This window comes from Heptranchias perlo, unplaced genomic scaffold (genome assembly GCF_035084215.1).
Source record: "Heptranchias perlo isolate sHepPer1 unplaced genomic scaffold, sHepPer1.hap1 HAP1_SCAFFOLD_553, whole genome shotgun sequence".
NCBI lineage: Eukaryota > Metazoa > Chordata > Chondrichthyes > Hexanchiformes > Hexanchidae > Heptranchias > Heptranchias perlo.
The window spans coordinates 80,368-97,377 of record NW_027139574.1 but is presented as its reverse complement, the minus strand read 5'-3'; the positions used below and the strand labels follow the sequence as shown (position 1 = coordinate 97,377).

General features: G+C 50.3%; 1 protein-coding gene across 1 annotated transcript in view; it reads right to left on the bottom strand.

The window, feature by feature from the left end:
* Positions 1–2,367: 2,367 nt before the first annotated feature.
* LOC137315672 (lysophosphatidic acid receptor 6-like) overlaps positions 2,368–17,010 on the bottom strand; it is a 78,929-nt gene continuing 64,286 nt past the window's right edge. Inside the window, exon 2 of the mRNA XM_067980181.1 lies at positions 2,368–3,426. Within this exon, the coding sequence (XP_067836282.1) occupies positions 2,412–3,426 (1,015 nt within the window). The 3' untranslated portion in view covers positions 2,368–2,411. The remainder of the gene's footprint in view (positions 3,427–17,010) is intronic.

Below are 17,010 nucleotides of genomic sequence, written 5' to 3'. Positions count from 1 at the left end.
GAGGGAGCTTTACTCTGTATCTAACCCTGTACCTGCCCTGGGAGTGTTTGACGGGACAGTGTAGAGGGAGCTTTACTCTGTATCTAACCCTGTACCTGCCCTGGGAGTGTTTGATGGGACAGTGTAGAGGGAGCTTTACTCTGTATCTAACCCTGTACCTGCCCCGGGAGTGTTCAATGGACAGTGTAGAGGGAGCTTTACTCTGTATCTAACCCGTGCTGTACCTGCCCTGGGAGTGTTTGATGGGACAGTGTAGAGGGAGCTTTACTCTGTATCTAACCCTGTACCTGCCCTGGGAGTGTTTGACGGGACAGTGTAGAGGGAGCTTTACTCTGTATCTAACCCTGTACCTGCCCCTGGGAGTGTTTGATGGGACAGTGTAGAGGGAGCTTTACTCTGTATCTAACCCATGCTGTACCTGCCCTGGGAGTGTTTGATGGGACAGTGTAGAGGGAGCTTTACTCTGTATCTAACCCTGTACCTGCCCTGGGAGTGTTTGATGGGACAGTGTAGAGGGAGCTTTACTCTGTATCTAACCCTGTACCTGCCCCTGGGAGTGTTTGATGGGACAGTGTAGGGGGAGCTTTACTCTGAATCTAACCCTGTACCTGACCCTGGGAGTGTTTGATGGGACAGTGTAGAGGGAGCTTTACTCTGTCTCTAACCCTGTACCTGCCCTGGGAGTGTTTGATGGGACAGTGTAGAGGGAGCTTTACTCTGTATCTAACCCTGTACCTGACCCTGGGAGTGTTTGATGGGACAGTGCAGAGGGAGCTTTACTCTGTATCTAACCCTGTACCTGCCCTGGGAGTGTTTGATGGGACAGTGTAGAGGGAGCTTTACTCTGTATCTAACCCTGTACCTGCCCTGGGAGTGTTTGATGGGACAGTGTAGAGGGAGCTTTACTCTGTATCTAACCCTGTACCTGCCCTGGGAGTGTTTGATGGGACAGTGTAGAGGGAGTTTTACTCTGTATCTAACCCTGTACCTGCCCTGGGAGTGTTTGATGGGACAGTGTGGAGGGAGCTTTACTCTGTATCTAACCCTGTACCTGCCCTGGGAGTGTTTGATGGGACAGTGTAGAGGGAGCTTTACTCTGTATCTAACCCTGTCCCTGCCCTGGGAGTGTTTGATGGGACAGTGTGGAGGGAGCTTTACTCTGTATCTAACCCTGTACCTGCCCTGGGAGTGTTTGATGGGACAGTGTAGAGGGAGCTTTACTCTGAATCTAACCCTGTACCTGACCCTGGGAGTGTTTGATGGGACAGTGTAGAGGGAGCTTTACTCTGTCTCTAACCCTGTACCTGCCCTGGGAGTGTTTGATGGGACAGTGTAGAGGGAGCTTTACTCTGTCTCTAACCCTGTACCTGCCCTGGGAGTGTTTGATGGGACAGTGTAGAGGGAGCTTTACTCTGTCTCTAACCCTGTACCTGCCCTGGGAGTGTTTGATGGGACAGTGTAGAGGAAGCTTTACTCTGTATCTAACCCGTGCTGTACCTGCCCTGGGAGTGTTTGATGGGACAGTGTAGAGGGAGCTTTACTCTGTCTCTAACCCTGTACCTGCCCTGGGAGTGTTTGATGGGACAGTGGAGAGGGAGCTTTACTCTGTATCTAACCCTGTACCTGCCCCTGGGAGTGTTTGACGGGACAGTGTAGAGGGAGCTTTACTCTGTATCTAACCCTGTACCTGCCCCTGGGAGTGTTTGACGGGACAGTGTAGAGGGAGCTTTACTCTGTCTCTAACCCTGTACCTGCCCTGGGAGTGTTTGATGGGACAGTGGAGAGGGAGCTTTACTCTGTCTCTAACCCTGTACCTGCCCTGGGAGTGTTTGATGGGACAGTGTAGAGGGAGCTTTACTCTGTCTCTAACCCTGTACCTGCCCTGGGAGTGTTTGATGGGACAGTGTAGAGGAAGCTTTACTCTGTATCTAACCCGTGCTGTACCTGCCCTGGGAGTGTTTGATGGGACAGTGTAGAGGGAGCTTTACTCTGTCTCTAACCCTGTACCTGCCCTGGGAGTGTTTGATGGGACAGTGGAGAGGGAGCTTTACTCTGTATCTAACCCTGTACCTGCCCCTGGGAGTGTTTGACGGGACAGTGTAGAGGGAGCTTTACTCTGTATCTAACCCTGTCCCTGCCCTGGGAGTGTTTGATGGGACAGTGTAGAGGGAGCTTTACTCTGTATCTAACCCTTGCTGTACCTGCCCTGGGAGTGTTTGACGGGACAGTGTAGAGGGAGCTTTACTCTGTATCTAACCCTGTACCTGCCCTGGGAGTGTCGGAGGCCTAAAATAGAAATTATTCCATTCCCCTATTTCAATATGCAAAAAATAAAATCACAAAACAAGTGAGTGAGATGGAGCCGTGTTGTGTTTTGAAAATGACACTGTATTGCACCATGTTACATCTTGTTAAATAAAGTTGGCCACTTCTGTGGTTTTCTTGTAACTCCCTCTGTGTTCTCCCTCCGTGTCCGCTGCCATCACACTCCTGGTGTTCCATCTGCAGAGCACAAAATTATGGACTGCCTTCATCAGGTTGGTTTTCTGGAAAGCTTCCGTGGTGAAGTAATAGACGACGGGGTCCAGGACGGCGTTGGTGCTGGCGAGGAGCTGAGCCGCTCGGAAAAGCTGTTCGGCCGTGTGAGGCGAGTGCTTGGCCCAGGCTTCGTAGAAACACAGCACCAGGTGGTAGGGCAGGAAACAGCCGGTGAAGACCAGGAAATTGGCCAGGATCATGTTCTGGGTTTTGCGGGCTTGCTGGAGCTGCGAGCTGCTGGTCAGACTCTTTCTCACCGTGACCAGGGCCAGGAGCGAGCAGGTCAGCACCAGGCAGAAGGGGAGTCCAAAACCAATGGTGAGGGTGGGCACCAGGGACAGGCTCTTTGTCACAGCGATGGGCTTAAGGCAGTTGAGGCAGGGGTCGGCAGATTTGCTGAGCTTGGAGCGCAGGTAGAAGGGCAGGCTGGCCCCCACGGTCAGGAGCCAGACCACCACGCTGACCCAGGGCGCCACCCGATGCAGGCGCCACATCTGCACCTTGAGGGGCAGCACCGTGGCCAAGCAGCGGTCCAGGCTGATGCAGGCCAGGAAGAAAATGCTGGTGTACATGTTCACCAGGAAGATGATGGTGGCGATCTCGCAGGGGAGGCTGGTGTGATCAGACGGCCGGTGGTAGTAGGAGATGCGGAAGGGCAGGAAGCAGACCAGCAGCAAGTCGGCGAAGGCCAGGTTCCGCATGTACACCGTCGTACTGGACCGCAGGCAAATGTGGCACTGGAAGATCCACAGGGCCGCCACATTGAAGAAGAGTCCGAGGACGATGATCACACAGTAGAGCAGGGTGAAGACCATCTCGGCGCTGCGGGCGGCACCGTCAGTGCTATTCGACCAAGGGGAGCACTGCGATTCATTCGCCATCAGGCTCCTAGAAAGAGAGGGTCAAAAGGGTCAGAGTGTCCCGGACTGTACCAACACCTATAAAGGGTCAGAGTGTCCCGGACTGTACCAACACCTATAAAGGGTCAGAGTAACCCGGACTGTACCAACACCTATAAAGGGTCAGAGTGTCCCGGACTGTACCAACACCTATAAAGGGTCAGAGTGTCCCGGACTGTACCAACACCTATAAAGGGTCAGAGTGTCCCGGACTGTACCAACACCTATAAAGGGTCAGAGTGTCCCGGACTGTACCAACACCTATAAAGGGTCAGAGTGTCCCGGACTGTACCAACACCTATAAAGGGTCAGAGTGTCCCGGACTGTACCAACACCTATAAAGGGTCAGAGTGTCCCGGACTGTACCAACACCTATAAACGGTCAGAGTGTCCCGGACTGTACCAACACCTATAAAGGGTCAGAGTGTCCCGGACTGTACCAACACCTATAAAGGGTCAGAGTGTCCCGGACTGTACCAACACCTATAAAGGGTCAGAGTGTCCCGGACTGTACCAACACCAATAAACGGTCAGAGTGTCCCGGACTGTACCAACACCGATAAAGGGTCAGAGTGTCCCGGACTGTACCAACACCTATAAACGGTCAGAGTGTCCCGGACTGTACCAACACCTATAAACGGTCAGAGTGTCCCGGACTGTACCAACACCTATAAACGGTCAGAGCGTCCCGGACTGTACCATCTTAAAGATTGGCAGTACTCAAAGTCGAACAGTCACTCGGTCGGGATGGGATGCATCCTCGGTTGCTGTGAAATTGCGGAGGCTCTGGCCACCTTCTTTCAATCCTCCTTAAATAGGGGAGTGGTGTCAGAGGACTGGAGGATTGCAAATGTTTCACCCCTGTTCAAAAAAGGGGAGTGGGATAAACCCGGCAATTACAGGCCAGTCAGTCTGACGTCAGTGGTGGGGAAACTTTTCGAGACAGTAATCTGAGACAAAATTAACAGTCACTTGCAGAAATATGTGTTAATAAATGATAACCAAGGCGGATTTGTTAAAGTCAAATCGTGTTTGACAAACTTGATTGAGTTCTTTGATGGAGTAACAGTGAGGGTTGATGAGGGCAGTGTGGTTGATGTGGTGTATCCGGACTTTCAAAAGGTGTTTGACAAAGTGCCGCATAACGACTTGCTCGCAAAATTAAACCCCAATGGGATTAAAGGGACAGTCCCAGTGTGGATACAAAATTGTCTCAGGGACAGAAAGCAGAGAGTAGTGGTGAACGGTTGTTTTTCAGACTGGAGGGAAGTATACAGTGATGTTCCCCAGGGGTCAGTATTAGGACCACTGCTCTTTTTGATATATATTAATGACCTGGACTTGGGTATAGAGGGTATAATTTCAAAATTTGCAGATGACAAAAACTTTGGAATGTAGTAAACATTAGTGAAGACAAATGTAGGTCCCTTACAGTCAGAAATGGGGGAAATTATAATGGGGAACAAAGAAATGGCAGAACAATTAAACACAAACTTTGCTTCTGTCTTCACAAAGGAGGACACAAATAACCAGAAATGTTAGGGAACCAAGGGTCTAGTGAGAGGGAGGAACTGAAGGAAACCAGTATTCGTAAAAAAATAATGCTCGGGAAATTAATGGGGTTAAAGGCTGACAAATCCCCAGGGCCTGATAATCTACATCCCAGAGTACTAAAGGAAGTGGCCCTGGAAATAGTGGGTGCATTGGTGATCATCTTCCAAAATTCTACAGACTCTGGAACAGTTCCTACAGATTGGAGGGTGGCAAATGTAACCCCACTATTTAAAAAAAGGACAAAGAGAAAAAACAGGGAATTACAGACCGGTTAGCCTCACATCAGTAGTGGGGAAAATGCTGGACTCTATTATAAAAGATGTGATAACAAAACATTTGGAAGGCATTAATGGGATTGGACAAAGTCAGCATGGGTTTATGAAAGGGAAATCATGCTTCACAAATCTACTGGAGTTTTTTGAGGATGTAACTAGTAGAATAGATCGGGGAGAACCAGTGGATGTGGTGTATTTGGATTTTCAGAAGGCTTTTGATAAGGTCCCACACAAGAGGTTAGTGTGCAAAATTAAATCACATGGGATTGGGGGAATATACTGGCATGGATTGAGAATTGGTTGACAGACAGGAAACAGAGAGTAGGAATAAACGGGTCTTTTTCCGGGTGGCAGGCAGTGACTAGTGGGGTACCGCAGGGATCAGTGCTTGGGCCCCAGCTATTCACAATATATATCAATGATTCGAATGAGGGAACTAAATGTAACATTTCCAAGTTTGCAGATGACACAAAGCTGGGGTGGAATGTGAGCTGTGAGGAGGATGCAAAGAGGCTCCAATGTGATTTAGACAAGTTGGGTGAGTGGGCAAGAACATGGCAGATGCAGTATAACGTAGATAAGTGTGAGGTTATCCACTTTGGTGCATGGTTCATACTCCTGTGACTCGGCCAACGTTGTCTACCTCACACGTTGCAGGAAAGGATGCCCCAGAGCATGGTACATTGGCGAGACCATGCAGACACTGCGACAACGGATGAACGGACACCGCGCAACAATCGCCAGACAGGAGGGTTCCCTCCCAGTCGGGGAACACTTCAGCAGTCATGGACATTCAGCCACAGACCATCGGGTAAGCATACTCCAAGGCGGCCTTCGAGACACATGACAACGCAAAATCGTCGAGCAGAAATTGATAGCCAAGTTCCGCACCCATGAGGACGGCCTCAACCGGGATCTTGGGTTCATGTCACGCTACACGTTACCCCACCAGTGAACAAATGTTATCTGTTTTTAATATAACGGGTCATTGACTGTCTTCCTTCTCTCTCTCTTTTTTTTGGGGGGGTTTGTATATTCGGTGGCCTTTTAGGTGACACCTTTCTGTCTGCTCACTGTGATTGCCTTGGCAACGGGCAGTAATCACCAGGCTTTGTTCTGTGATTTTCAAATGCGAAGGATTCGAAAATCTCATTTCCACACCGTTCACCTGAGGAAGGAGGAAGCCTCCGAAACCTTGTGGAATTTAAAATAAATTTGTTGGACTATAACTTGGTGTTGTAAAATTGTTTACAATTGTCAACCCCAGTCCATCACCGGCATCTCCACATCACAGAAGGCAGTGGAGGCCAATCATTAGATGTATTCAAGAAGGAGATCGATATATTTCTTAATGATAAAGGGATCAAGGGATATGGGGAAAAAGCAGGAACAGGGTGCTGAGTTAGACGATCAGCCATGATCATTTTGAATGGTGGAGCAGGCCCGAAGGGCCGAATGGCCTACTCTTCCTCCTATTTTCTATGTTTTTTCTATGTTTCGGATAGTAACAGACTTCAGGAGGATATAGACAGACTGGTGAAATGGGCAGACACATGGCAGATGGAATTTAACACAGAGAAGTGTGAAGTGACACATTTCGGTAGGAAGAATGAGGAGAGGCAAAATAAACTAAATGGTACAATTTTAAAGGGGTTACAGGAACAGAGAGACCTGGGGGTGAATGAACACAAATCTTTGAAGGTGGCAGGACAAGTTGAGAAGGCTGTTAAACAAACAAATGGGATCCTGGGCTTTATGAATAGAGGCACAGAGAACAAAAGCAAGAAAATTGGTTAGGCCTCAGCTGAAGTACTGGGTTCAATTCTGGGCACCGCACTTTAGGAAGGATGTGAAGGCCTTAGAGAGGGTGTGGAAGAGATTTACTAGAATGGAACCAGGGATGAGGGACTTCAGTTATGTGGAGAGACTGGAGAAGCTGGGGTTGTTCTCCTTAGAACAGAGAAGGTTAAGAGGAGATTTGATCGAGGTGTTCAAAATCATGAAGGGTTTTGATGGAGTAAATAAAGAGAAACTGTTTCCAGTGACAGAAGGGTCGGTAACCAGAGGACACAGATTTAAGGTGATCGGCAAAAGAACCAGAGGCGACATGAGGAAACATTTTTTTACGCAGCGAGTTGTTCTGATCTGGAATTCACTGCCTGAAAAGGTGGTGGAAGCAGATTCAATAGTAACTTTCAAAAGGGAATTGGATAAATATTTGAAGGGATGAATTAACAGGGTTATGGGGAAAGAGCAGGGGAGAGGGACTAATTGGACAGGTCTCCCAAAGAGCAGCACAGGCTCGATGGGCCAAATGGCCTCCGTCTGTCCTGCACCTATTAAGATACAACGACATCCCGAGGGAGGTAACACAGAATCTCCATATTCACCCCAACACCTTGAAATACACACAGTCCGACCCCTATAAACACACACAGTCCGACCCCTTAAACACACACAGTCCGACCCCTATAAACACACACAGTCCGACCCCTATAAACACCCACACCCCGACCCCTATAAACACACACAGTCCGACCCCTTAAACACACACAGTCCGACCCCTATAAACACACACAGTCCGACCCCTATAAACACACACACCCCGACCCCTATAAACACCCACACCCCGACCCCTATAAACACACACAGTCCGACCCCTATAAACACACACAGTCCGACCCCTATAAACACACACAGTCCGACCCCTATAAACACACACAGTCCGACCCCTATAAACACACACAGTCCGACCCCTATAAACACACACAGTCCGACCCCTATAAACACACACAGTCCGACCCCTATAAACACAAACACCCCGACCCCTATAAACACACACAGTCCGACCCCTATAAACACACACAGTCCGACCCCTATAAACACACACAGTCCGACCCCTATAAACACACACAGTCCGACCCCTATAAACACACACAGTCCGACCCCTATAAACACACACAGTCCGACCCCTATAAACACACACACCCCGACCCCTATAAACACACACAGTCCGACCCCTATAAACACACACAGTCCGACCCCTATAAACACACACAGTCCGACCCCTATAAACACACACCCCGACCCCTATAAACACACACAGTCCGACCCCTATAAACACACACAGTCCGACCCCTATAAACACACACGCCCCGACCCCTATAAACACACACAGTCCGACCCCTATAAACACACACAGTCCGACCCCTATAAACACACACACCCCGACCCCTATAAACACACACAGTCCGACCCCTATAAACACACACACCCCGACCCCTATAAACACACACAGTCCGACCCCTATAAACACACACAGTCCGACCCCTATAAACACACACAGTCCGACCCCTATAAACACACACAGTCCGACCCCTATAAACACACACCCTGACCCCTATAAACACACACACCCCGACCCCTATAAACACACACCCTGACCCCTATAAACACACACAGTCCGACCCCTATAAACACACACAGTCCGACCCCTATAAACACACACACCCCGACCCCTATAAACACACACAGTCCGACCCCTATAAACACACACAGTCCGACCCCTATAAACACACACAGTCCGACCCCTATAAACACACACAGTCCGACCCCTATAAACACACACACCCCGACCCCTATAAACACACACAGTCCGACCCCTATAAACACACACCCCGACCCCTATAAACACACACAGTCCGACCCCTATAAACACACACAGTCCGACCCCTATAAACACACACAGTCCGACCCCTATAAACACACACAGTCCGACCCCTATAAAAACACACAGTCCGACCCCTATAAACACACACAGTCCGACCCCTATAAACACACACACCCCGACCCCTATAAACACACACAGTCCGACCCCTATAAACACACACAGTCCGACCCCTATAAAAACACACAGTCCGACCCCTATAAACACACACAGTCCGACCCCTATAAACACACACACCCCGACCCCTATAAACACACACAGTCCGACCCCTATAAACACACACAGTCCGACCCCTATAAACACACACAGTCCGACCCCTATAAACACACACAGTCCGACCCCTATAAACACACACAGTCCGACCCCTATAAAAATACACAGTCCGACCCCTATAAACACACACACCCCGACCCCTATAAACACACACAGTCCGACCCCTATAAACACACACAGTCCGACCCCTATAAACACACACACCCCGACCCCTATAAACACACACAGTCCGACCCCTATAAACACACACAGTCCGACCACTTAAACACACACAGTCCGACCCCGATAAACACACACAGTCCGACCCCTATAAACACACACAGTCCGACCCCTATAAACACACACAGTCCGACCCCTTAAACACACACAGTCTGACCCCTATAAACACACACAGTCCGACCCCTTAAACACACACAGTCCGACCCCTTAAACACACACAGTCCGACCCCGAAAAACACACACAGTCCGACCCCTTAAACACACACAGTCTGACCCCTATAAACACACACAGTCCGACCCCTTAAACACACACAGTCCGACCCCTATAAACACACACAGTCCGACCCCTATAAACACACACAGTCCGACCCCTATAAACACACACAGTCCGACCCCTATAAACACACACAGTCCGACCCCTATAAACACACACAGTCCGACCCCTATAAACACACACAGTCCGACCCCTATAAACACACACAGTCCGACCCCTATAAACACACACAGTCCGACCCCTATAAACACACACAGTCCGACCCCTATAAACACACACAGTCCGACCCCTATAAACACACACAGTCCGACCCCTATAAACACACACAGTCCGACCCCTATAAACACACACAGTCCGACCCCTTAAACACACACAGTCTGACCCCTATAAACACACACACCCCGACCCCAATAAACACACACAGTCCGACCCCTTAAACACACACAGTCCGACCCCTATAAACACACACAGTCCGACCCCTATAAACACACACAGTCCGACCCCTATAAACACACACAGTCCGACCCCAATAAACACACACAGTCCGACCCCTATAAACACACACAGTCCGACCCCTGAAACACACACAGTCCGACCCCTATAAACACACACAGTCCGACCCCTATAAACACACACAGTCCGACCCCTATAAACACACACAGTCCGACCCCTGAAACACACACAGTCCGACCCCTTAAACACACACAGTCCGACCCCTATAAACACACACAGTCCGACCCCTTAAACACACACAGTCCGACCCCTATAAACACACACAGTCCGACCCCAATAAACACACACAGTCCGACCCCTATAAACACACACCCCGACCCCTATAAACACACACAGTCCGACCCCTATAAACACACACAGTCCGACCCCTATAAACACACACAGTCCGACCCCTATAAACACACACAGTCCGACCCCTTAAACACACACAGTCCGACCCCTATAAACACACACACCCCGACCCCTATAAACACACACAGTCCGACCCCTTAAACACACACAGTCCGACCCCAATAAACACACACAGTCCGACCCCTATAAACACACACAGTCCGACCCCAATAAACACACACAGTCCGACCCCTTAAACACACACAGTCCGACCCCTATAAACACACACAGTCCGACCCCTTAAACACACACAGTCCGACCCCAATAAACACACACAGTCCGACCCCTATAAACACACACAGTCCGACCCCAATAAACACACACAGTCCGACCCCTTAAACACACACAGTCCGACCCCTATAAACACACACACCCCGACCCCTATAAACACACACAGTCCGACCCCTTAAACACACACACAGTCCGACCCCAATAAACACACACAGTCTGACCCCTATAAACACACACAGTCCGACCCCAATAAACACACACAGTCCGACCCCTTAAACACACACAGTCCGACCCCTATAAACACACACAGTCCGACCCCTATAAACACACACAGTCCGACCCCTATAAACACACACAGTCCGACCCCTTAAACACACACAGTCCGACCCCTATAAACACACACAGTCCGACCCCAATAAACACACACAGTCCGACCCCTTAAACACACACAGTCCGACCCCTATAAACACACACAGTCCGACCCCTTAAACACACACAGTCCGACCCCAATAAACACACACAGTCCGACCCCTATAAACACACACAGTCCGACCCCAATAAACACACACAGTCCGACCCCTTAAACACACACAGTCCGACCCCTATAAACACACACACCCCGACCCCTATAAACACACACAGTCCGACCCCAATAAACACACACAGTCCGACCCCTTAAACACACACAGTCCGACCCCTATAAACACACACACCCCGACCCCTTAAACACACACACAGTCCGACCCCAATAAACACACACAGTCTGACCCCTATAATCACACACAGTCCGACCCCTGAAACACACACAGTCCGACCCCTATAAACACACACAGTCCGACCCCTATAAACACACACAGTCCGACCCCTATAAACACACACAGTCCGACCCCTTAAACACACACAGTCCGACCCCTTAAACACACACAGTCCGACCCCAATAAACACACACAGTCCGACCCCTATAAACACACACACCCCGACCCCTATAAACACACACAGTCCGACCCCTATAAACACACACAGTCCGACCCCAATAAACACACACAGTCCGACCCCTTAAACACACACAGTCCGACCCCTATAAACACACACAGTCCGACCCCTTAAACACACACAGTCCGACCCCAATAAACACACACAGTCCGACCCCTATAAACACACACAGTCCGACCCCAATAAACACACACAGTTCGACCCCTATAAACACACACAGTCCGACCCCTTAAACACACACAGTCCGACCCCTTAAACACACACAGTCCGACCCCTATAAACACACACAGTCCGACCCCTATAAACACACACAGTCCGACCCCTATAAACACACACAGTCCGACCCCTATAAACACACACAGTCCGACCCCAATAAACACACACAGTCCGACCCCTATAAACACACACAGTCCGACCCCAATAAACACACACAGTCCGACCCCTATAAACACACACAGTCCGACCCCTATAAACACACACAGTCCGACCCCAATAAACACACACAGTCCGACCCCTTAAACACACACAGTCCGACCCCTATAAACACACACAGTCCGACCCCTATAAACACACACAGTCCGACCCCAATAAACACACACAGTCCGACCCCTATAAACACACACAGTCCGACCCCAATAAACACACACAGTCCGACCCCTATAAACACACACACCCCGACCCCTTAAACACACACAGTCCGACCCCTTAAACACACACAGTCCGACCCCTATAAACACACACAGTCCGACCCCTATAAACACACACAGTCCGACCCCAATAAACACACACAGTCCGACCCCTATAAACACACACAGTCCGACCCCAATAAACACACACAGTCCGACCCCTATAAACACACACAGTCCGACCCCAATAAACACACACAGTCCGACCCCTTAAACACACACAGTCCGACCCCTTAAACACACACAGTCCGACCCCTATAAACACACACAGTCCGACCCCTATAAACACACACAGTCCGACCCCTATAAACACACACACCCCGACCCCTATAAACACACACAGTCCGACCCCTATAAACACACACAGTCCGACCCCTATAAACACACACACCCCGACCCCTATAAACACACACAGTCCGACCCCTATAAACACACACACCCCGACCCCTATAAACACACACAGTCCGACCCCTATAAACACACACAGTCCGACCCCTATAAACACACACAGTCCGACCCCTATAAACACACACACCCCGACCCCTATAAACACACACAGTCCGACCCCTATAAACACACACACCCCGACCCCTATAAACACACACAGTCCGACCCCTATAAACACACACAGTCCGACCCCTATAAACACACACACCCCGACCCCTATAAACACACACAGTCCGACCCCTATAAACACACACACCCCGACCCCTATAAACACACACAGTCCGACCCCTATAAACACACACACCCCGACCCCAAAAAACACACACAGTCCGACCCCTATAAACACACACAGTCCGACCCCTATAAACACACACAGTCCGACCCCTTAAACACACACAGTCCGACCCCTATAAACACACTCACCCCGACCCCTATAAACACACACACCCCGACCCCTATAAACACACACAGTCCGACCCCTTAAACACACACACCCCGACCCCTATAAACACACACAGTCCGACCCCTATAAACACACACAGTCCGACCCCTATAAACACACACAGTCCGACCCCTATAAACACACACACCCCGTCCCCTATAAACACACACACCCCGACCCCTATAAACACACACAGTCCGACCCCTATAAACACACACAGTCCGACCCCTTAAACACACACAGTCCGACCCCTATAAACACACACAGTCCGACCCCTATAAACACACACAGTCCGACCCCTATAAACACACACAGTCCGACCCCTATAAACACACACAGTCCGACCCCTATAAACACACACAGTCCGACCCCTATAAACACACACAGTCCGACCCCTATAAACACACACAGTCCGACCCCTTAAACACACACAGTCCGACCCCTATAAACACACACAGTCCGACCCCTTAAACACACACAGTCCGACCCCTATAAACACACACAGTCCGACCCCTATAAACACACACAGTCCGACCCCTATAAACAGACACACCCCGACCCCTATAAACACACACACCCCGACCCCTATAAACACACACACACCGACCCCTATAAACACACACAGTCCGACCCCTTAAACACACACACCCCGACCCCTATAAACACACACAGTCCGACCCCTATAAACACACACAGTCCGACCCCTTAAACACACACACCCCGACCCCTATAAACACACACAGTCCGACCCCTATAAACACACACAGTCCGACCCCTATAAACACACACACCCCGACCCCTATAAACACACACAGTCCGACCCCTTAAACACACACACCCCGACCCCTATAAACACACACAGTCCGACCCCTATAAACACACACACCCCGACCCCTATAAACACACACAGTCCGACCCCTATAAACACACACAGTCCGACCCCTATAAACACACACACCCCGACCCCTATAAACACACACAGTCCGACCCCTATAAACACACACACCCCGACCCCTATAAACACACACAGTCCGACCCCTATAAACACACACAGTCCGACCCCTATAAACACACACACCCCGACCCCTATAAACACACACAGTCCGACCCCTATAAACACACACACCCCGACCCCTATAAACACACACAGTCCGACCCCTATAAACACACACACCCCGACCCCAAAAAACACACACAGTCCGACCCCTATAAACACACACAGTCCGACCCCTATAAACACACACAGTCCGACCCCTTAAACACACACAGTCCGACCCCTATAAACACACTCACCCCGACCCCTATAAACACACACACCCCGACCCCTATAAACACACACAGTCCGACCCCTTAAACACACACACCCCGACCCCTATAAACACACACAGTCCGACCCCTATAAACACACACAGTCCGACCCCTATAAACACACACAGTCCGACCCCTATAAACACACACACCCCGTCCCCTATAAACACACACACCCCGACCCCTATAAACACACACAGTCCGACCCCTATAAACACACACAGTCCGACCCCTTAAACACACACAGTCCGACCCCTATAAACACACACAGTCCGACCCCTATAAACACACACAGTCCGACCCCTATAAACACACACAGTCCGACCCCTATAAACACACACAGTCCGACCCCTATAAACACACACAGTCCGACCCCTATAAACACACACAGTCCGACCCCTATAAACACACACAGTCCGACCCCTTAAACACACACAGTCCGACCCCTATAAACACACACAGTCCGACCCCTTAAACACACACAGTCCGACCCCTATAAACACACACAGTCCGACCCCTATAAACACACACAGTCCGACCCCTATAAACAGACACACCCCGACCCCTATAAACACACACACCCCGACCCCTATAAACACACACACACCGACCCCTATAAACACACACAGTCCGACCCCTTAAACACACACACCCCGACCCCTATAAACACACACAGTCCGACCCCTATAAACACACACAGTCCGACCCCTTAAACACACACACCCCGACCCCTATAAACACACACAGTCCGACCCCTATAAACACACACAGTCCGACCCCTATAAACACACACACCCCGACCCCTATAAACACACACAGTCCGACCCCTTAAACACACACACCCCGACCCCTATAAACACACACAGTCCGACCCCTATAAACACACACACCCCGACCCCTATAAACACACACAGTCCGACCCCTTAAACACACACACCCCGACCTCTATAAACACACACAGTCCGACCCCTACAAACACACACAGTCCGACCCCTTAAACACACACACCCCGACCCCTTAAACACACACAGTCCGACCCCTATAAACACACACAGTCCGACCCCTATAAACACACACAGTCCGACCCCTATAAACACACACAGTCCGACCCCTATAAACACACACAGTCCGACCCCTATAAACACACACAGTCCGACCCCTATAAACACACACACCCCGACCCCGTAAACACACACAGTCCGACCCCTATAAACACACACCACCCGACCCCTATAAACACACACAGTCCGACCCCTATAAACACACACAGTCCGACCCCTTAAACACACACAGTCCGACCCCTATAAACACACACAGTCCGACCCCTATAAACACACACCCCAACCCCTATAAACACACACACCCCAACCCCTATAAACACACAGCCTGACCCCAATAAACACACACACACCGACCCCAATAAATACACACAGTCCGACCCCTATAAACACACACCCCGACCCCTATAAACACACACAGTCCGACCCCTATAAACACACACACCGACCCCTATAAACACACACCCCGACCCCTATAAACACACACCCCGACCCCTATAAACACACACCCCGACCCCAATAAACACACACAGTCCGACCCCTATAAACACACACCCCGACCCCTGTAAACACCCACACCCCGACCCCTATAAACACACACAGTCCGACCCCGAAAACACACACACCCCGACCCCTGTAAGCACCCACACCCTGACCCCTATAAACACACACACCCCGACCCCTATAAACACACACCCTGACCCCTATAAACACACACACACTGACCCCTATAAACACACACACCCCGACCCCTATAAACACACACACCCCGACCCCTATGAACACACACCCCGACCCCTATAAACACACACAGTCCGACCCCTATAAACACACACACCCCGACCCCTATAAACACACACACCCCGACCCCTATAAACACACACACCCCGACCCCTATAAACACACACCCCGACCCCTGTAAACACACACAGTCCGACCCCTATAAACACACACAGTCCGACCCCTATAAACACACACACCCCGACCCCTATAAACACACACACCCCGACCCCTATAAACACACACACCCCGACCCCTATAAACACACACCCCGACCCCTATAAACACACACCCCGACCCCTATAAACACACACACCCCGACCCCTATAAACACACACACCTCGACCCCTATAAACACACACCCCGACCCCTATAAACACACACCCCGACCCCTATAAACAGA